This window comes from Gastrolobium bilobum, unplaced genomic scaffold (assembly GCF_033153095.1).
Source record: "Gastrolobium bilobum isolate Gb01-03AN ecotype WA unplaced genomic scaffold, APGP_CSIRO_Gbil_v1 utg19213, whole genome shotgun sequence".
NCBI lineage: Eukaryota > Viridiplantae > Streptophyta > Magnoliopsida > Fabales > Fabaceae > Gastrolobium > Gastrolobium bilobum.
This window is the reverse complement of record NW_026898822.1, coordinates 19,801-38,834: the sequence shown is the minus strand read 5'-3', so window position 1 is coordinate 38,834 and position 19,034 is coordinate 19,801. Positions and strand designations below refer to the sequence as shown.

General features: G+C 35.8%; 2 protein-coding genes across 6 annotated transcripts; both read left to right on the top strand.

The window, feature by feature from the left end:
* The first annotated feature begins 1,508 nt into the window (after nucleotides 1-1,508).
* LOC133284409 (protein FAR1-RELATED SEQUENCE 5-like) lies at nucleotides 1,509-9,025 on the top strand. Of its 4 annotated transcripts, none has more exons than XM_061481414.1 (5): nucleotides 1,509-1,741; nucleotides 2,759-2,921; nucleotides 4,878-5,302; nucleotides 7,678-7,889; nucleotides 8,555-9,025. In XM_061481414.1, exons 2-4 carry the CDS (start codon nucleotides 2,822-2,824, stop codon nucleotides 7,876-7,878), a joined length of 726 nt encoding a protein of 241 aa, XP_061337398.1. In that variant the 5' UTR covers nucleotides 1,509-1,741; nucleotides 2,759-2,821; the 3' UTR covers nucleotides 7,879-7,889; nucleotides 8,555-9,025. The 4 variants fall into 4 exon arrangements, with proteins under 4 accessions (XP_061337398.1, XP_061337400.1, XP_061337399.1 ...); XM_061481416.1 differs by having other exon boundaries at nucleotides 1,696-1,734; XM_061481415.1 differs by lacking the exon at nucleotides 1,509-1,741 and adding an exon at nucleotides 1,818-2,095.
* Nucleotides 9,026-10,599: 1,574 nt separating this feature from the next.
* On the top strand, nucleotides 10,600-16,753 carry LOC133284405 (uncharacterized). 2 transcript variants are annotated; one of them, XM_061481408.1, is made up of 6 exons: nucleotides 10,600-12,435; nucleotides 12,531-12,669; nucleotides 12,870-13,017; nucleotides 13,108-13,353; nucleotides 13,609-13,896; nucleotides 16,243-16,753. In XM_061481408.1, exons 1-5 carry the CDS (start codon nucleotides 10,764-10,766, stop codon nucleotides 13,885-13,887), a joined length of 2,484 nt encoding a protein of 827 aa, XP_061337392.1. In that variant the 5' UTR covers nucleotides 10,600-10,763; the 3' UTR covers nucleotides 13,888-13,896; nucleotides 16,243-16,753. The 2 variants fall into 2 exon arrangements, with proteins under 2 accessions (XP_061337392.1, XP_061337391.1); XM_061481407.1 differs by having other exon boundaries at nucleotides 10,600-12,440; nucleotides 12,512-12,669.
* The last annotated feature ends 2,281 nt before the right edge of the window (nucleotides 16,754-19,034 follow it).

The window sequence follows — 19,034 nt, the reverse complement described above, 5'->3', positions numbered from 1 at the left end:
GTATTCCGCAAGAGTTTACAGTTATGGTCACAACTTTTAATTATTACGCTTTTTATTGTTTTAAATGCTCGCTTAATAATCGAAAAAGTTTATTCGCATTTTTATAAATGAATTGCTGTAATTGTAACTGCGCTTAATATCATAATTAATGTTAACAATACCGGTCTACAACGGGCTGTTACAATTTTGTTCTATATTTTTCTGTTTGGATATACATTGAATTTATGAATATTTATGGAATTACTAGTATTGTTGATTGTATATTCTGTTTGGATAAATTATTGTTATCTTATTTTTTTAAAACAGGCTACATCAGTCTTTTATTTTTTGTAAATAAGTCAGGCCATAGGCCGATAATTATATTTATAACAAGTAACATGCTTGATCAGACTGACACATTCAAACACAGGCTTAGCCTTTTAACACTAAAGTTCGGTTCGGCTCAGCCCGTTAACACCCCTATGTGTGAGTCACCTGCTTAGTGGATAGGATTGGATAGGATGTGCTCTGAGTACAAGTGTGTAGGTTGTAACTATGGTGGCAAGTTTTGTGAATACTATGATAGGTTATAAGATCAGTTCCCTCTTTGTTAGCTATAAATGGATTATATATAGATGAAATGCACTAGGAGATTGTGCTCTTATTGGGTAGTTTGCAGGTGACTTAATGGTGTGATGCAATGCTTGAGTGGTTATTTGTAGTGGATGGAAGTTAAGGGATAATGGTAGAATAAGATGCTCCGGGAACCACCTAAGTGGTCCATAACAGGAAATTTTTTAATATGCTCCAGGACCACCGTGATCCTTCCACTCAAGAATTGACATATGGATTAAATTTTTTTTCTCTTCTCTCCTCAACTTTTTCTCTCTTTTTCTCACCTCAGTCCCGCCCAAATTTTTTTTTCTCCGGACCAAATTAACTTCGCTCCCATAACAGAGGTTCATAGAAAAATGAAACTCCAAATGAAAATGACATAACTAGTTTTTAATAAGGGAAATATTAGTCTCCTTTTACATGAGGTAGCTTATCTCATTTTCTCTCACTTCGATTTCCGCACTTCACTTTTTTTTTTCTTGTAATGGTGGGACCCACCTAGTTTCTCTCTACAACATAAGATACATATCTTATGTAAAAGGAGATTAATAAAACCCATATATTAATCAATACCAGAAATAAAACATAATCTCTTAAATTCATTCTTGCATTAATTTATGAGAAATTAAAATTTCATCCACGAGATCGTCGTGGCAAACATTCAATACTTTTTGTTTCCCAAAAAAAAAAACATTCAATACTTTTTAAGGATCTCACGCGAGATGTCAATTTCTTCAAGAGTAACGTGTTTAAGCCAAATTTATCCTGCTTGCTGAAAAATAAAACTAGCATTTTAAAAAAGGGAATATCTTTTCTTATATAGCAGGTGAAAACATTAATCTCCAACAGATACAAATTTTAAGTGGGATTCGTGATTTCAAAAAAATAAAAAACGAAAAAGGGACAGACACTGTTACTGATGAGTGTGCAGAGAGTTGTTCTCCTTTTTGTCGCCAGAGACTAACATTTCCCTTTTATAAAAGGATCACGTGCGAATCACGTTTTTATGAAAACAGTAAAAACGCGAAACGCTAGCGACAAGGGTAAACGTTTTTAGGGCATTGGAAGTTAGAAACACACACCACACTCAAAACGGCAGCGACACGCTATCGCTAATTGTTCTGTGAACTCAGCTCAATTGTGAGCGGTTTGTTACTTACTTAACTGAAAACAAAAAAAATTTGTTCTATAACCGATTAATTCTAATCTCCTTATAAATATTATAATTTCATTTTTTTTTTTAATATTTTTGAGTTTTGCTTGTTATTTTCATTGGTATCTTGATGGTAAACTTCACCATTATATTTTGTTTTGTCTTGCTTGCAGAATTTTGTATATGTTTTATATATTTTTAAGCCGTGGATTGCGTAATTGGATAACTATTTTTAATTTTATGATTTGTTTTGTTTGTTTATTTATTTATTGGGTAACTATGATAAGGTTGGGGTTCATTGTATGTTTTGCACTTTGCAGTTCTGATTTTGGGTTTTCTGGAATGAAGGTAAGAATTTGTGATTTCAATTTTTTAATTTTTTTTGGGATTTTTCCCTTAGGGATTTTCTGAAAAGTCCATGTCTGAGTTTGATTGCAGAATGTAGGTGGAATGAGAATGGTTAGGAAGAGAATAATCACTTTGTGGAAGCTTTTCTGCACATTGATTGTGCTTAAAATAATAGTGTTTTTGAATATGGTTATGGAATCTTGTTGATGTTTTAGTTTGTATTTGGAATGGTTTCATTTGCATTGTTTTGCTTTTAATTTCCAGTGCTTGATTTGTTTCTCTGATCTTTCATTTGCGAAAAACAAATAGCTTATTTCAATAATGCTACGCTACTACTTTGCAAGCTGAGTTTTCATTTGAAGATTTTAAAAACACTAGGAGAGAAAATCTTTAGACTGTTTAGTCCTTCATTTTCTGGATACATGGGAAGTATCTCGGTATTGATCATAATAATATATTTGTTCTGCTGGGAAAATGTACCTGGCTAATTTGAACTGTGTTGGCATTTTCGTAATGTATTTTATTTAAAATAAGAGGGTCTGAATCACTTCAGATTTGAGTATGATCATTATCAGTTTCATTTTCGCTTATGTAAAATTTATTCTTTTGTTATAAACAAAATTATCAGCTTCATGTTTATATCCAACTGTTACCTGTGGACAGGTTCTATATAGCAAGGAGACATCTATTTTTTTGGTTTGCTGATACCTTACTTTATTATGCAACATGGAGTCCCGATTAGTTGATGGAAATGATGGGATGGAAGTTTCTGGGGATGTTGGTTTGAGTACGATTGAAATTCAGATACATCAAGAAACATATGCAGGTATGCTATGTTAATCGTTTAATTTAAATATGGAATTCTGAATGATTAAAAGCAATTGCTTGTTTTAAGTGTAAAGCTCTGCGTCCTATTTATGACATTGTCCTGGTGTCTGCATAATGTAACAATTGATGTGGAATGTTTCAAGCTTTTATGACTGTAAACCTGAGATCTTGCACCGTCCACCCCGGGGTGGAAATAAAAAGAGTGATTTAACTAGTGTCCATTCCACAATATGTTATCTCGAATTATTGCATTTGATTATGGTACACCTCAAACATAGTTCCCACTTTTCAACTTTCAAAAATTGTTACTCAAAATACAAGAAGTCTAAAACTATGCTAAAAACAGTATCATGTACGTGGAAAGTCTATTGATACGTGGGAATCAAAGAGAGCTTGTAATAGCAATTATGTACCATGAACCCCGATTTACAGTACTGATGAAACTTACACTTCTAAATTGCAGTTTGTTGCATGCTACTTAATTTCTCTGTTGTAGTGTGTATAGTTTATATCTTTACAATATACCTGAATTTGATACAGCTATTCAATATGATAGCTTAATCCTACAACATGCATCCCCTAACAAATTCCTTAAATTGTGTATGTTATACTTCCTTTGGTCCATCTATGCATTGTATTGGCCATATCCTCCTTAAACAAAGAAATTATTGAGGTAGTGAGCCCAAGACACTCAAAATGCAACAATGTTGTTCAATCTCTCTGCACTGCATGTTAGACAAGGAAACACCCATAATTAACCATGCACAGAACATCAAAGAGAAGGCATAAAACACAATTCTTTTGTTTCCATAACTTGTGTAAATGGTAGCGAAATGCCATACCCTTGAAGATGTAAGTATTCAATTTCTGCTCTTGTCATATACTCCAGCGAATAACAAGCTGCATACTGCCATTAAGTTTTGACCTTTTTCCTTCCAAAATGATTAAAATGTGTCATGAGAAACTGCTCCAGGGTGGCAGGACATGCCCCGGATTCTTTAAAAACCGAACAGATTCTTCCTTGAGATAGCAATGGCCTTATTATGCAAAATTAAATTGTTAGATGTTTCCAAGCTAAGGTCTTACTTTACACGTATATCAGGAAATATCTGTCTAAGGTTTGCAATGTCTCAACATGTCTTTGGTATTAATCTTGTTGAGTACCACTATCAAAACAAAATATTTGACCCTAGGAGTTTTAGATTTCCAATTAGACCTTTTCTTGTTAGAATGAAGAACTGAAAATAGGATTTCCAACAGAGCTTGCAAGAATCAAAACCAAACTCTTTTGCCTGGATTGGGGGAAACTGAGAAAGACGAATAGAATTGTGAGTTAGTTTATCATTTGGATTCCTGAGAATGGAAATTCTGAGGGGGATTAGAACCTTGAATGGAATGAAATATTTTTGTGGGAGAGTTATATGAAGGAAAAGATGACAGAGAAGAGAAAAGCTTCCAACAAAACCCTGAACAAACATCACTTCAAAAGCTCATGCAAGAACCATGACCCAAACTCAAAGAAACCAGTAGTCTGTCTCAAAGAAACATATCACTGAGAGATACATTTCCAGAGATTCACAAGGGTTGCAGTGATTGCTGGGCTGGCATCCTTCCACTGGAAACCTTAATTTATTTCTTTTTCTTGGACGGGTGAGGGGTGGGGCTAAGAAAAGAACCAGAATAAGATTTATGCCTGTGTATGCATGTACATATATATGACAGGTAAAGGTTCTCCATCAGGAGAAATAACCTTTAGACCTTCTGATTATATATAGAATTCTTGATTTCTTTTCTTCTCTGCAGTCGAACAGCTGTACTCTTAGAATTTAAAGTTCTTTCTCCATATTTCATTCTTAGCAAATGACACAAATGTTATCTCCTTCATTATTTATTTTCATTATAAAGAATCTTTTTAAGGGGTTCAAAACTCAAAAGATAATTTGTTTTGTGACAGTGGATCCAAATGAGGGGTGTAGAGTGCTAGAGGGTTCCTCTGGAAGAGAGTTGGTCATCTTTGATGACCATGCTATTCAGGAACCATATGAAGGCATGGAGTTTGAATCTGAAGATGCTGCTAAGATATTCTATGATGAATATGCCCGACGTGTAGGATTTGTCATGCGTGTTATGTCTTGTCGACGCTCAGAAAGAGATGGTAGGATTCTTGCCCGCAGGCTTGGATGTAATAAGGAGGGTTATTGTGTCAGCATCCGAGGGAAATTTGGGTCAGTTCGTAAACCAAGGGCCAGCACAAGGGAAGGTTGTAAGGCGATGATTCATATCAAATATGATAAGTCTGGAAAATGGGTGATAACAAAATTTGTGAAGGATCATAATCATGAACTAGTAGTCTCTCCACGTGAAGCACGTCAAACCATGGTAGGTTCATATTTCTTATCTAACTGTATACTCTTTCTTTAACAAATGTTTTTCTATTATCAATCATTCGCCCTATGCAGTGTTCCTTTTATTATTTCTATATATTTTTCTGGTTGTTAAACATTGTATTGTGCCTTGATTTTTCAATAGTTAAAGATTTAAATGCCGTAGTTGGTATACTGTAGAAACTGTGATAGTACTATTATGATATTAGATGATTAGGGTATTAATGTCATAAAAAATATGGATTCCCTAGGGTTTTTGCCACAATTAGTTTGGGTACTCTCTGAAGGGTGTATTCAAAATCACGTTTGTTACAAGATTTTGTGTGCTTGATCTTTGAGAGATGAATCTCGAAAGAAATGAAATATTGGATTCTGTCTTTCTATAAGCAACTCATATTTCCTGCTTGTGCGTGTACATGATTAACAATTTAAAAGCTACGTGTCAGTATAAGTAGGATCCTAAATTCTGGAAATAGCACTGAGGTGATATAGGATAGGTAAGTGAGAAAGGGAAGGGAAGAAGAAATTGAGGAAGAGAGGAACAGAAAGGAAGGAGAAATGGTGAAGACAAGGGAGCAAACAGAGGCGAGGGTATAAAACAGAGGTTCAGGACCAATTTTGAATATCAATTTACGTCTGTGTAAAATACATAGCAATAAGCAATCCTTACATAATCAAACACGACTTGACAACCAAGCAATCCTAAATTCCTTGACATCCCAAATAACCCCAATTCACTAAAAATACCCTAACAACACACAAATTACTAATAATACCTAAGTAACCATAGTACTGTAATTCTCTGTATTTCGTATCTGATAGATACCAACTAATACCAGAAATGTAATGAAGAAACAAGAAATGGATTCTGATATTGATTTAGCGGATCAACAGAATTCTGTTACAAAATTACAAACACCAATTTCTGGGAATGAGAAAGAAAGATTACAAGGGACAGTGTAACAAGATAACTAAAGAAAGGAAAAATAGTGACAATGGAATCCAAGCTCAGAGGAGTAGATTGCTCCCACCATTGCTACCAATCCAACACTAACATCACTGGTGGTATTTCTTTCCCTGTCAATTATCCGATTCACATAGAAGTAACATTCCACCTTGTTTAACCAGCCATAAGCTCCTTCCCCGGTGAACACTGGAAGCTCCAATTTCCTTGCAGGATTATCTGGATTCATCTGTTCACGATGAGTTCCTCCATTCGATTCTTCTGAGTCTCGATATCACCGACCAGATCTCCTCCTACAAGAACGACGCTCATCGTTGTGCCTGTTTGCATTTGTCAGAAGTGCATCAAGACGAAGCAGCACTTCTGTTTGGCTTTCCTTTGTTCTCCTGATTCCTCTCCTCATTCTGTCTTCCAAAGCTTCAAATCTCCCTTCCATGCTTCTTGACTCTTGTTTGTTACACCATGCAGAGCTTCCAATCTGGATCACAGGAGCTCCGATACCAGTTGATAGATACCAACTAATCCCAAAAATGTAATGAACAAACAAGAAACAGATTCTGATATTGATTTAGTGGATTCAACAAAATTCTGGTACAAAATTTCAAACACCAATTTCTGGGAATGAGAAAGAGAGATTACAGGGGATAGTGTAACAAGAAAACTAAAGAAAGGGAAAATAGTGACAATGGAAACCAAGCTCAGAGCAGTTTGAGGGGCTCTGAATTCCCTCCCAAGCTTTCTCTATTTAACCTAGGTCCTCACCACGCATTCTGTTAGACATGTCAGCAGCAGCAACATTTTTGTCATCATGCATTCTGTTAGCGACGACATTCTCCCTTAACAGGATAGTTCTGACTCAGCAGGAGGAATAAATCCTCTGTGCATTTTCTTGAGTATACCTTTAGGGGTGCCTTATCATTATCCCTGTGGGAGTTGCTCAAACTATAGAAAAGATTAAGAGGAGTTTTCTTTGGTCGGGCATCCTGTGTACAAGACTGGATCACATGGTGAGTTGGGAAGTGTGCTGTCTTCCTAACGAAGGGGGTTTGGGTCTTGGTAATTTGGTGCCTAAGAACATTGATCTGGCTGGTAAACTTTGGAACCTCACTCTTTCTAGCATTAGGTCGTATGGTTTACATCCAAATGGGTGGGATGCCAACACTTCCTTCCGGGCCTCATTAATTGCAACAACCACAATAATTTGAAATTATGCTGTACAGTGCAATGTGTTAGTGATTCTTTGCTGTCTTTTAAGGCATACATTCAAGTAGAATACTGGCTATAGTTGTCATGTGAAAAAAATTGTACTGTTTTTGGGTGCTTTGTATACATGCCTGGTTTCTTAAAACTAAATGATATGTTTGTTAACATTTCCTTAATCAGTTTCTGTTGCGTTGCTGTTTTAGGATGAGAAGGATAAGAGAATTCAGGAATTAACAGCAGAGCTTCGGAATAAAAAACGGTTGTGTGCAGCATATCAAGAACATTTAACTTCTTTTATGAAAATTGTTGAAGAACACAGTGACAAGCTGTCTGCGAAAATTCATCACGTGGTTAATAATCTTAAAGAGTTTGAATCCATAGAAGAGCTTTTGCACCAGACGTAGCCCTGAATTATGTGAGTATTCAAACTCTTTATTATTAGTAGTTATATATATTCTTTCTTAATATATATCTACTCTTTTACAAAAGAGAATTTTTTTTCTCACCTGGGGATCTGATAACGCAGTTTTTTTCCACTCTCTAAAACTGTGTACATGAATTCTAGCTATACTTAATGCTGTCTATAGTTGGTCTTACGGAATTTGAAATGCTGTTTGGGAACTAGATTTCCATTTCATAATATTGTGTGGTGTATTGATTTAATGCCTGTATTTACTTGGGGCTGTAATTGTTATAGCCCTTGCCATTTCAGGTTACTGGGTATGTTCGCATGTCAATTAACAATTTGTATTTGCATGTGTGCAAACTTCACTCAAATTTACTTTTCATATAAAATATTAAATCTTGGTTATGTATCTTGAAGATTTGTTTCAAGAAAAAAAGAAAATCCTGAACATTAAGTTTGCACGGTACATAATTCTGCTATTTTCTTCCACGTTCTGAATGCAACTTTCTAGTTGGACCTATAATCCATTTATTTTAATATAATTAATCCAGTTTTTTATTTTTGGTCTCAATCATACTTGTAATGTAAGACTATTGCTCTAGCTTTTATTTTTTGGTCTTTATGACATGAGATTCATGCAGATTGTAGTTATCCATGTGTAATGTACAATGCAGGCCGCGGGGTGACCACTAACTTGTATGTAAAATTCTGTGTCATGTTCAAAGGATGGCCCTTTTATCCTTCATAAATGGAGAAGCTGATTCAGTGATGAATACTTGGTAAGACAAGCTTTGTGGCATAGAAATGGCAACCATATCTTCAAACAGTGAAGTTTGATAACCTGTCAGAATATATATGCTGCAAAAGCTAAAATACTGTTGTGACATTTTGTCAGTAACACAGAAATTGGTTACATACATACCTTTACGCCTCACAGTGCGATTTAATCTTGTATTAGCTCTTTTCCTTTTTTCTTTTTGTTAGAGGAAAATGTATACAATAAAATTATGACTTGCTTAGCTTAAAAAGTATAGGACAAATGTGCTGGAATGATTTTCCCTCTTACAAGCTATCGTGTCATGTAATCCTTCTTTCTTTGTAAATATTTGTGAATATAGTTTTGGGAACATTTGAAAAATAATAGTAATGATGAGTTTGTGGAGTTAATTGTTTCACGCAAAACAAGTTGGTGACTCCTTACTGATTTGATAAATAAATAAATGAATGAAAGATTTAATTGAAGAGACCCCTAATAACAATTGTACCCAAAAATATCCCCTCTAATTTGTATATCTATATCTATATCAATATTTATTTAAACATGTTAATAAAATTGTCTTGAAGAGGAATTAACTGAATTTAGTCATTATTTATTAAATTTTAGAAGTAATTAATGGCATTATATATATTGTTAAACATGAACTTTAGAGTTAAGATTGAGTTAAAAATGTATAATATTATTGTAAAAAAGAAAATAAATTGAAATAAAATTATAAATACTTTTTATGCCATCAATTCAAAAGTAATTTTAACATTCTAAAATAAATCAATTTTGTACTATATTTAATTATCTTTTCTGTAAAATAGTGAAATTATTGTTGCAAATTTGAACAATGTTAATGGAAGATAAAATTGTCAAATGAGGTGTCATTGCGTAGATCTCGAAAAATTATGTGAAATAAAAAAAATCATTTGATTTGAAATCCCGAGTCAAAAGTTATGGCCTTCTGAAGTTTTACGGTATCGAAATTAACGAGATTGTGCCACTTGGTACAATCCTGTAAGTTCCCGAGGGGAGGGGGCGTGACTCAAATGAATAAAAAATAAAATAAAAGAATGAGAGTGACGTGGGGGGTGGTTTGCGGCACTTGTGATGCTGGGTCCTTCGCGTTACTAAATGACCCCATTGGTAATTACTGTAATTCAGATATCAAATTGATAAATTAAAATCACATTAAACCCTAATTGGTCAAAGAGCCCTATTTACACACCTAGTTATAATTTATTGATATAACTGTAAGATTGATGAAAATTAATAATTACGATTTAATAGTAAAAATAGTAAGAAATAATAATAATAAGTATAACCTACCTAGGGGTGTTAACGGGCCGAGCCGAGCCATGCTTTGGTCTTAAAAGGCTAAGTCTGTGTTTAAATGTGCCAGCCTGATCAAGCCTGTTACCTGTTATGAATATAATTATCGGCCTGTGGCCTGACTTATTTACAAAAAATGAAAGCCTTATTTAGCATGTTTAAAAAAAATAAGACAACAAAAATTTATCAAACAGAATGTACAATCAACAACACTATTAATTTCATAAATATTCATAAATTTAATGTATATCCAAACAGCATAATATAGAACAAAATCATTCAAAAGTTTGTTTAACCAATAAAATGAGGTGAAATGGATTGAAGAGAGAGAGAGGATTATTACAAGTAGTATAAAAAATATAAAATAAAAATAAAAATTAATATACTAGGTCAGCCTGAAAGGCTCTAAGGCCGAACTTTTGAATTGAAGCCTGAAGCCTTTTTATTAAATGAGCTTTTATACAAGTTCAAGCCTGATTCTAACAACCAATTTTACACATATAAGCTCAGACATTCACGAGCCGAGCCAAAAGTCTCTGGTTCGTTTATCACCTCTAAACCTACCTATATATTCAAAGCTTAAACATCCAATAACTTCATAAATAAATGGAAAAAAAAAATATTCAATTTATTTTTTCCCTCACTTAATAATAACGTTATCTGATATACCTGTTCTGATTGATCTGTTCATTAAAGTATGGTTGTGTTGTGTGACGAAATCGCTTGAAATCCAAATATGATAAATAGCCATGTAATCAAAATTTTCAGTTCAGCGTTAGATAACAACCATGTCAAGAGAACCTAACATAGTGTTCCTTGAAGAATGGCTAAACACCATGTGTGGCCATCCCAAAACTTCTTCATCATCATCATCATCATCAACCACAGCTTCAGCCATCATTCAATCATGGACCTCTCTTCGAAACTCTCTCCAACAACACCATCATCATCATAATCATCTTCTTCTTCAGCAGCATCAGCATCTCAAAACCCTCGTTAATTCCCAATCATCTCTCCACGTGGCAGATCCTCAAGCAACACTCCTCCTCTCCATTCTCTCCAACTCTAACAACTCTTCTCTCCCTCGCGATTCCTATCCTCTCATTTTCAGGCTTCTCTACATTTGGGCCCGAAAATCCACAAGGCCCAATCCTTCCATCATCGATTCCACTCTCCAACTTCTCTCTACAATCTTCTCTTCTTCTCCAATCCAAAACCAAAACAATCCATTCTTCTTCTCCGAATCAATTCTCCTTTTGGGTTCATTCTCTTTCATACCTTCTTTATCCCTAAAAACTAAAACGCTTTGTTTGGAATTGTTCTCTTCACTGTTAACGGGGAATCGTGAGTTGCTTTGTTCTGTTACGCAACTCGATCCTCTGCTGCCACGTGTCCTCGCTGGAATCGGTTATGCTCTGTCATCTTCTGTTACTGTTCATTATCCAAGGATAGTGGATTCCTTGTTTGGAATTTGGAGCAACGAAAATGGCACTGTGCTTCATGGACTCATGGTTCTTTATTTGATTGATTGGGTTATGACTAACCTCATCAATTTCCGGTTTTTGGATAAAATTCGTGTTTTTCTCAATGAGGGTTTTGAGCAAAGATATGCTCAATTTGCTGTTTTCATGGCTTCGGTTGGGGTTTTAAGAGCTGCGAATAGATTTTCATCGATGAAATTGGATGTTGTTAGTGAAATGAAGACTTGTGCTGTTGTTTGGATGGAAGGTTTAGTTAGTGATTTGGTTTCTAGGACTATGAGGTTTGGTGGTTCACAATATAGGCTTTTGCTTCAGTGTGTTGCGTTGGCATTGGCTCGAACTGGAACCGGAACTGGAACTGGTTCGGTTTCGGGTCATTCCTCTTTGCTTGTTTGTCTTGCTCTTGCATTGTTGAATGAAGTGTTTCCATTGCGACGATTGTATGAATTGGTGCTTGAATTGTGTTCTTCTTCGGGTGGATTGAAGCTTAATGAGATAAAAGAACATGTAGATAGTGTACTCTTCAAGGAAGCGGGCGCGGTGACGGGGGTTTTCTGCAATCAGTATGTTTTGGCAGATGAAGAGAGTAAGCGTGTGGTGGAGAATCTTATGTGGGGATACTGTAGGGATATCTACTTTGGACACAGGCAAGTGGCTATGCTTCTTAAAGGCAAGGAGGATGCGTTGCTTGAGGGTTTGGAGAAAATCGCGGAATCTGCTTTCCTTATGGTTGTTGTCTTTGCATTGGCCGTGGCAAAGCACAAGTTGAACTCCAAATTTGGTCAAGAAATAGAGATGGAGGTCTCGTTGGAGATACTAGTATCGTTTTCTTGTGTGGAATATTTTCGCCGTGTCCGATTGCCGGAGTATATGGATACCATTCGCAAGGTAGTTGCTAGTGTTAACAAGAATGAGCATGCTTGTACCTGTTTTATGAACTCCATGCCCTCTTATGTTGACTTGACAAATGGTCCCTCGGGTATGGTTTTTCAGAGTTGCATCTTTCTTTGATGTGAATTGCACATTTATTTTTTGATTATGTTGTGTTTTATAAGATTCCATATTGTCTTCTAGACCAGAAAACCAAATACTTATGGTCCAAGGATGAAGTGCAAACAGCTCGCATTTTATTTTACCTACGAGTCATTCCAACTTTTATTGAGTGCTTGCCCAGCCATGTATTCAGAAACATGGTAGCTCCAACTATGTTCTTGTATCCTATATAAACTACGTACATGTTTGGTTTTTGCACAAAGTTACGTTTCAGCCAAGAGTTCTCTCTGCAGTCTTTTATTTACAATTTATTCTGAATACTAAATAAGTTAATCCGAACATGCATTAAATAATATTTTGGTGTCCCTGGTCACATGATCATGCTCAGAAAATTTGCTTCCTTAATTCAAATGAAACTAGATATATGGAGCACCTGAATGGAAAAGTAGCCCGAGCCTCTCATTCTGTGTTCGTGGCATTTATGTCTATGGGGAAGGAATCTGAAAAGAATGATAAAGTGTCGTTGAAGGAGCAGCTTGTTTTCCATTACATACAAAGATCCTTATTGGTATTTGATTCTACTAAAGACCTTGATCCTAAATCCCTGAAACTGATACTCTCGAATGCATTTTTATTTTATCATGTAATATGAATATAGGGATATCCTGGCATTACTCCTTTTGAGGGTATGGCTTCTGGGGTTGTAGGAATTGTCCAGCATCTTCCTGCTGGAAGCCCTGCCATTTTTTATTGCATTCACAGTCTTGTTGAGAAAACCAATCAGCTCTGTTCTCAAGTCTTCACCCACGAGGCCGATGCATGGAAGAAGTGGCAAGGAGAGCCGGAACCAAGCAAGAAATTAATGGACTTGCTTTTACGCCTGGTTTTCCTTGTTGATATACAAGTAAGTTGTTAATTGATCAAATTATAATTAACTGCTTTGATTTGTACTGTGATTTTTGCCACATCATGTAAAATTAAGCAATATAGACCTTCCAAAACTCGAAGATGGTACATGCTATTAAGTTGGCCACCCTGTTAAATAGTAATATGTTTGGTGTTTAAGTGCTTAAAATTTGTGATTTGGATATTGTATTTTTCTGTATGCATTAAATATTGATTTTAAACTTGATTGTGCAAGCCTTTTATCACTTTTTAGGTCTTGCCCAACTTGATGAAACTGTTGGCACAGCTGATTACTACGTTACCTCAGGATGCACAAAACATAGTTCTTAATGAGTTATATTCACAAGTGGCAGATTCAGATGATGTCATCCGCAAACCCACATTGGTTTCATGGCTGCAATCACTATCTTACCTTTGCACAAAGACTTCAAATCAAAATGGTGCCTCCAAAAATAATAAAAGTGAAGATAATCTGACTTCAGCTTATATTGCAGATCCATTAAGTGGTGGAAGATTAACTGCACAACTTTGAGAGATTCAGGTTATATAAATATTTTGTATACTATATCCTGTTTTGTACTTTCTGGTCTCCGTGATAAATTCTCTAGTTATGTTAGGTCATATTAATGCATGTGATAAATTCTCTAGTTTTGTGAGGTCATATTAATGCATCTTTGTGACCAGAAGGTTATGGGTTCGAGTACAGGGAAAAACCTCTTCGCAAAAATACAAGGGTAATTTGAGGGTGGAAAAGTAATTTTTTGGAGCATTTGAAATACTTTAATGGGTTTGTCTATCCACATTTTGTTTCATTAGTTTCGTGCTTGAGGTAGGGTCTCCCTGCCTCCATAGTTATTTGTTCTCAACCTCGATTGCTTCTCAACCATGACTTCTATTTGATTTTTGAAGAACCCCTTGCGATGACAAACCTCGCTTACTGGAATTTCTCAGTTAGGTTCGTTTCAATTTTCCATTTCAATTTCCTTTGTTATACTCATGTTCCTCAATCCTCATTCAATCTTACAAAATTCTTGTTCTTTCCGAGTCAACTTTGCTTTAATGAGGTTTTGGACCTTTGGGTGTCTTGGTTTTTTCTGTGATTTCAATGACATACCTTTGTTTTATGCCCTTCAATGTGTTATGGTGCACTTTGTGATTTTTTGAACTTTGATAGATATGATAAACCACGGGGTGAAATTTATGAGATGTTATACAGGATAATAATAGTGGTATCTGGTTGTTCATTTGAACATTGCTTATGCCGTTCAATGTGTTATGGTGCTGGAACCAGATGTTTGTTTGTATCAGTCATGGACTATTTCATCATGACCTGGGTCTGGGTGAGGAAAGGGACTTTTCTAATTAATATTTTATTTTATTGCATGCAAATTCTATGAAAATTATGAAGTATTGTTTATGTTTTCTTCTGTGTCGGGGAAGAAAAATTGACAGACTCAAATCCAGATGTAGGTTAAATTCTTGTTGGTGAAATATTTCAAGTTTGATTGATTCGAAGCTTGGTTTGATGCTTGCATTTTCTCCTCCTTTTCCTTCTATTCCTGTTTTCACTTTGAAAATAACTGAGTGGATGATTCTATAGAACTAGGTATGTTTATTAATGGAATGTGCCAGTATTTTAGAGAGTATGTAAGATTTTTATGCTGCTTTAAAGACCTTTACTTTTGCATTGGAAAATAATCTGCTACCCTTATGTCGTGACACTTTGTAATTTAGTTGATTTGATTTTGATTACTATTTGGTAAAAATGAGAACCTTCTATAGTTCCATAAGACACGGGCTGAATAAAATAATGGGTTGCAAATGTGTGAGGGAATCTGGTGTTGTTGTAGTGAGAAGCTTGAGAATTAATGAAATTTTGTTTCTGATATGCCACTTATGATTGTTGCATATGAGTGGTTGAAGATGGATTTTAGTATGAATATAATTTGTTTCATTAATTGTTTTTTTAGGTGGTACACAAGTTGTAAAGGCTGAACTATTACATGCTTTGTTGGCCCTGTTGCTTGGTTATCTATATTCTGGGTTAGTAAATAGAAAGTTCCATGTTACTTGGTTATCTATATTTTGGGTTAGTAAATAGAAAGTGCTCTGTTTCAGGATATGTTGCTTCAAGATGCAAAGCTGCAAATAATTTCCTTGTTGAAGTTATTTGAGCCATCACCGGTAAAAGTTAAGTAGAAAGGGTGTGAACTTGGTTTGCGGAGTAGAATATACTTAGGATTCTTGTTTGACGTTAGGAATAAACATGCTGACTGTTTTTCCTCTTTTTTGGGTTCATGTAATTTGCTTGATGATGTACGTATTGACTATTCATGGTTGGTTTTACTAGTGTTTCTCTTGTTTAGCATTTATATTTTCGATATATGAATTGTAGCCTATAATTTTACATTTTGGGGTCTTTAGAAAGTGAAAAGTAAGAGCTACATGTGTCATCTTTTAGTAATGATGGCCAGTTTGCAAGTGAGTAATGCATAGTGTGAGGATTCTGAAGACTTACTATGTTGCTTAGAATAGCACGTTAAACTCGGGATTCCGGGTTTGTTGGTACTGTTACTTGAGCTGCCATAGATTTGGTGTTATTTTTCTTGTTTTAGTCTTGAAGGGTGTGGTTTGTTCTATAGTTTGGTTAAGAATATGGAAATATGGTTTGCTTTTTTTCTGCTTCATTTTGAATGTTTAATAGGCAATTTTGAATAAATGCTCAAAATATAACCTTTATGGGTTTGGTTAAGGGGATGGGATAATGTATTGTCTCCCTTGAGTTCTAAATTTCTGTATATCTTAAGTCAAATAGAAATGATTCTTTGTAGGGCTTGGAACTCAAAAATAACTTTCGTTTTCTACCTCTATCTGTGCCAACTTGCAGATGTCTGTAGCAGTTAAGAAGATTTTGTATGCTGCTGCTGATGCAAAGAAATCAGCATTAGATGAAGGCATGCAGCTCGGGATCACCTTAACCCAACCATGAGTGCTGTTGAAGCTGAAACAGAAACTGAAGCCTGAACTCCCAAACGTAGCTCCTGGCTGGTATGCGTCAGATATTTGCTGGGGTCCTTGTTAAACAAGCTCAGTGCCGTCTATGATGAGAGACTGGTAATCCTTCCCCGTGCCATGGCCATAAAGTGCCATTTAATGTCATAGTTGTAGCTGTATGGTGCTTTTTTTTTTTTTTTTTTTGTAAGCTTGGATGGATAATCAGAGGATGTTCTGGTTGATCTTTCCAATAAATAGAGCTCATCTCAGCGTCCTTCTCATCTATTCAAAAAGAGTTGTTCTAATGAATGTTGCTTTAGAAATGGATGTGGTTAGCCACTGTATTTAGTATATATTAGAGCCTCTCTGCTATATGAAATTAGCTGCCAAGCATTCTGTATATTTAGTGATGTCTGAAATAATTTTGATTCAGAATGAGTCAATTGGTTTACTTTCTCCAATTTTGGTTTGATATGGTTGAAAAAATTATTGGAATTTAGGTGAGCAAGGAAGAAAAGAGAGAATAAAGACTGAATAATCTGAAAATAATTTTGATAGTATATAAAGGATGCGTTATAATGCAATAAAAAAATGAAGCGTCTTAATAGAATATTTTAATCCTAATTAAATAAGGAAATAAATAATGAAATATTGATAAATAAAAACTAATTCTAAGAAGAAGTCTAAATTACTCTAAAATACAATTCATATTATTATGAGATATTTGTTTTCATATATTATAACAGTCTTTCGTTAATGTTTAATGAAGTTAGGCAATACTAGAGCCGTCAAAATGGGCTCAACTTGGCGGGCCAACCCGCTAAACGGGGCGGGGCGGGACGGGACGAGCTGAGTTTTTCACCTCATCTCAAAAGTGGAGCGAGCGCATTTTTTGGCGGGTTAGTGTAAAATAGGCTCGGGCTGGCGGGCCAACTTGCCAAACGAGACGGTACAAGCTGAGTTTTTCAGTCCACTTTCAAAAGCGAGGCGGGGTGAGCTGACTCATTTTTTGACAGGTTGATGACGGGGGACGGGGCAAGCCGCCCACTTTGCCACCTCTGGGCAATACACTCAAACTCGTGCATTGAGTTAAATAGTACGTGTGCCACTTGATGTGATTGCTAATTTTGTGTCACCGCCCTCCACAAAGTCTGTGTGTTCTCATCTGCACCGAGAAAATCATAGCCAGCTAACACATATGGATGCCACACAACCTGTTGTAAGAAAAAAATGGTTATACTTTAGCACCATGCCCAATTCAAATTTCATAGATACAGTTTAGAATATAAAGATTCTAAATTTATTATATTTATATCATTTCGACCCATCTGGTCAAGCTCTATCCGATAATCCTTCAGATGATGTCAACAGAAGTGTAATTCCATATTATTGAACCTGCATTATTTAACACAAATATGAAGCATGTAATTATACTCAAATCAAAACTTAAACCCTAAAAGCATTTAAATTACCATAGACAAATTTAATATTTTCATATTGTTGTCTGTAGTGATCACCTGCCTGACTGGGCAGCGGAATGGGAGATGATATGGCAAGAAGTTTGGTCCATGCCCACATCTATAATAACAACATACATCCGCCAATGTCGTGTGCTGCATGTGACATGGTCTGACATAACTCGCGAAATAGTGTTGCGAGTACACGGGACCATTGAGCTAGACTTATCGCAGGGAAAAAATCCACTGAATAAGCAAATTAGATATGCATGTTATAAATAATCTGACCTGCATGAGTAGCTGTGTGCTTGTCCCAATGGCCCCAATGACGGTCTAACCAGCTCATCTTCAAGTTTTTGCCCTTTGTAACATCCCCGTCTCGAGTCGGTTCAATTAACATGCATATGATATAAACAAAAACAGCGGAAGACTTAACTTACGAAAATACGAGCTAACTTTTCCTTTTTCTACTTTAATTCTTACTCGGCGTAAACGAAAATCGGGCAGAGTGTCCTCTATAAAGCGGATCTAACACAAAATACTGAAATACTAAGTGAAAGCACTATACTCCAAAATAGAAGTAGCCTACAGCTACTCCAAATCCAATACGTCCAAAATCCTCAGTCACGGGTCGCGTCCTTGACTAGAGAGGTCTCACCGGGAATCTGGGCACCTGAAAATATGGCCCCAACGAGGGGTCAAATTAAAAATCTCAATAAGCTCCAGGTTTATAGAGAATTCTCCATACCCCTGGCTCACTCATGCATAAAAGTTAGATACAGAGTATACAATGCACATATAACAGATATTATAACAGAACAAAGCATATATTCATGTCATAACAGAGGCGTGCGCCGTCATTCCCAAGGGAGGACCCCAAGCGGAAATCAACGCACGTGTTCCCGAGGGAGGACCCCAAAGCGAAACTAGACATATCAGAGGCATACACCATTAGTCCCGAGGGAGGACCCCAAAGCGGACATCAGGGTACTATACAATCAATGGCCAGAGATTATTACAGAAATCATATTATCGAAGTCATATCAGAGCAAAACATATCATATCATCAAATAACTCTATATGAATGCATCTATACAAAGCATAAAAAACAGTCATACAATCCAACCACAGTTCACTAACCATGGTGGAGCACTCAAGTAGGAAAAGACTCCTTAAACATAGAGCTTACCTCTTGAAGCTTTACCAATACGCTTACTTGTTGCACAAG

Coding starts and splice junctions, on each gene's coding strand:
- LOC133284405 (XM_061481407.1), top strand. CDS start 10,764: ATGTCAAGAGAACCTAACATAGTGTTCCTTGAAGAATGGCTAAACACC. Junction 12,441..12,511: donor CAAATGGTCCCTCGGGTATG/GTTTTTCAGAGT, acceptor GTGTTTTATAAG/ATTCCATATTGTCTTCTAGA. Junction 13,018..13,107: donor ACATACAAAGATCCTTATTG/GTATTTGATTCT, acceptor ATATGAATATAG/GGATATCCTGGCATTACTCC.
- LOC133284409 (XM_061481414.1), top strand. CDS start 2,822: ATGGAGTCCCGATTAGTTGATGGAAATGATGGGATGGAAGTTTCTGGG. Junction 2,922..4,877: donor ACATCAAGAAACATATGCAG/GTATGCTATGTT, acceptor GTTTTGTGACAG/TGGATCCAAATGAGGGGTGT. Junction 5,303..7,677: donor GTGAAGCACGTCAAACCATG/GTAGGTTCATAT, acceptor TTGCTGTTTTAG/GATGAGAAGGATAAGAGAAT.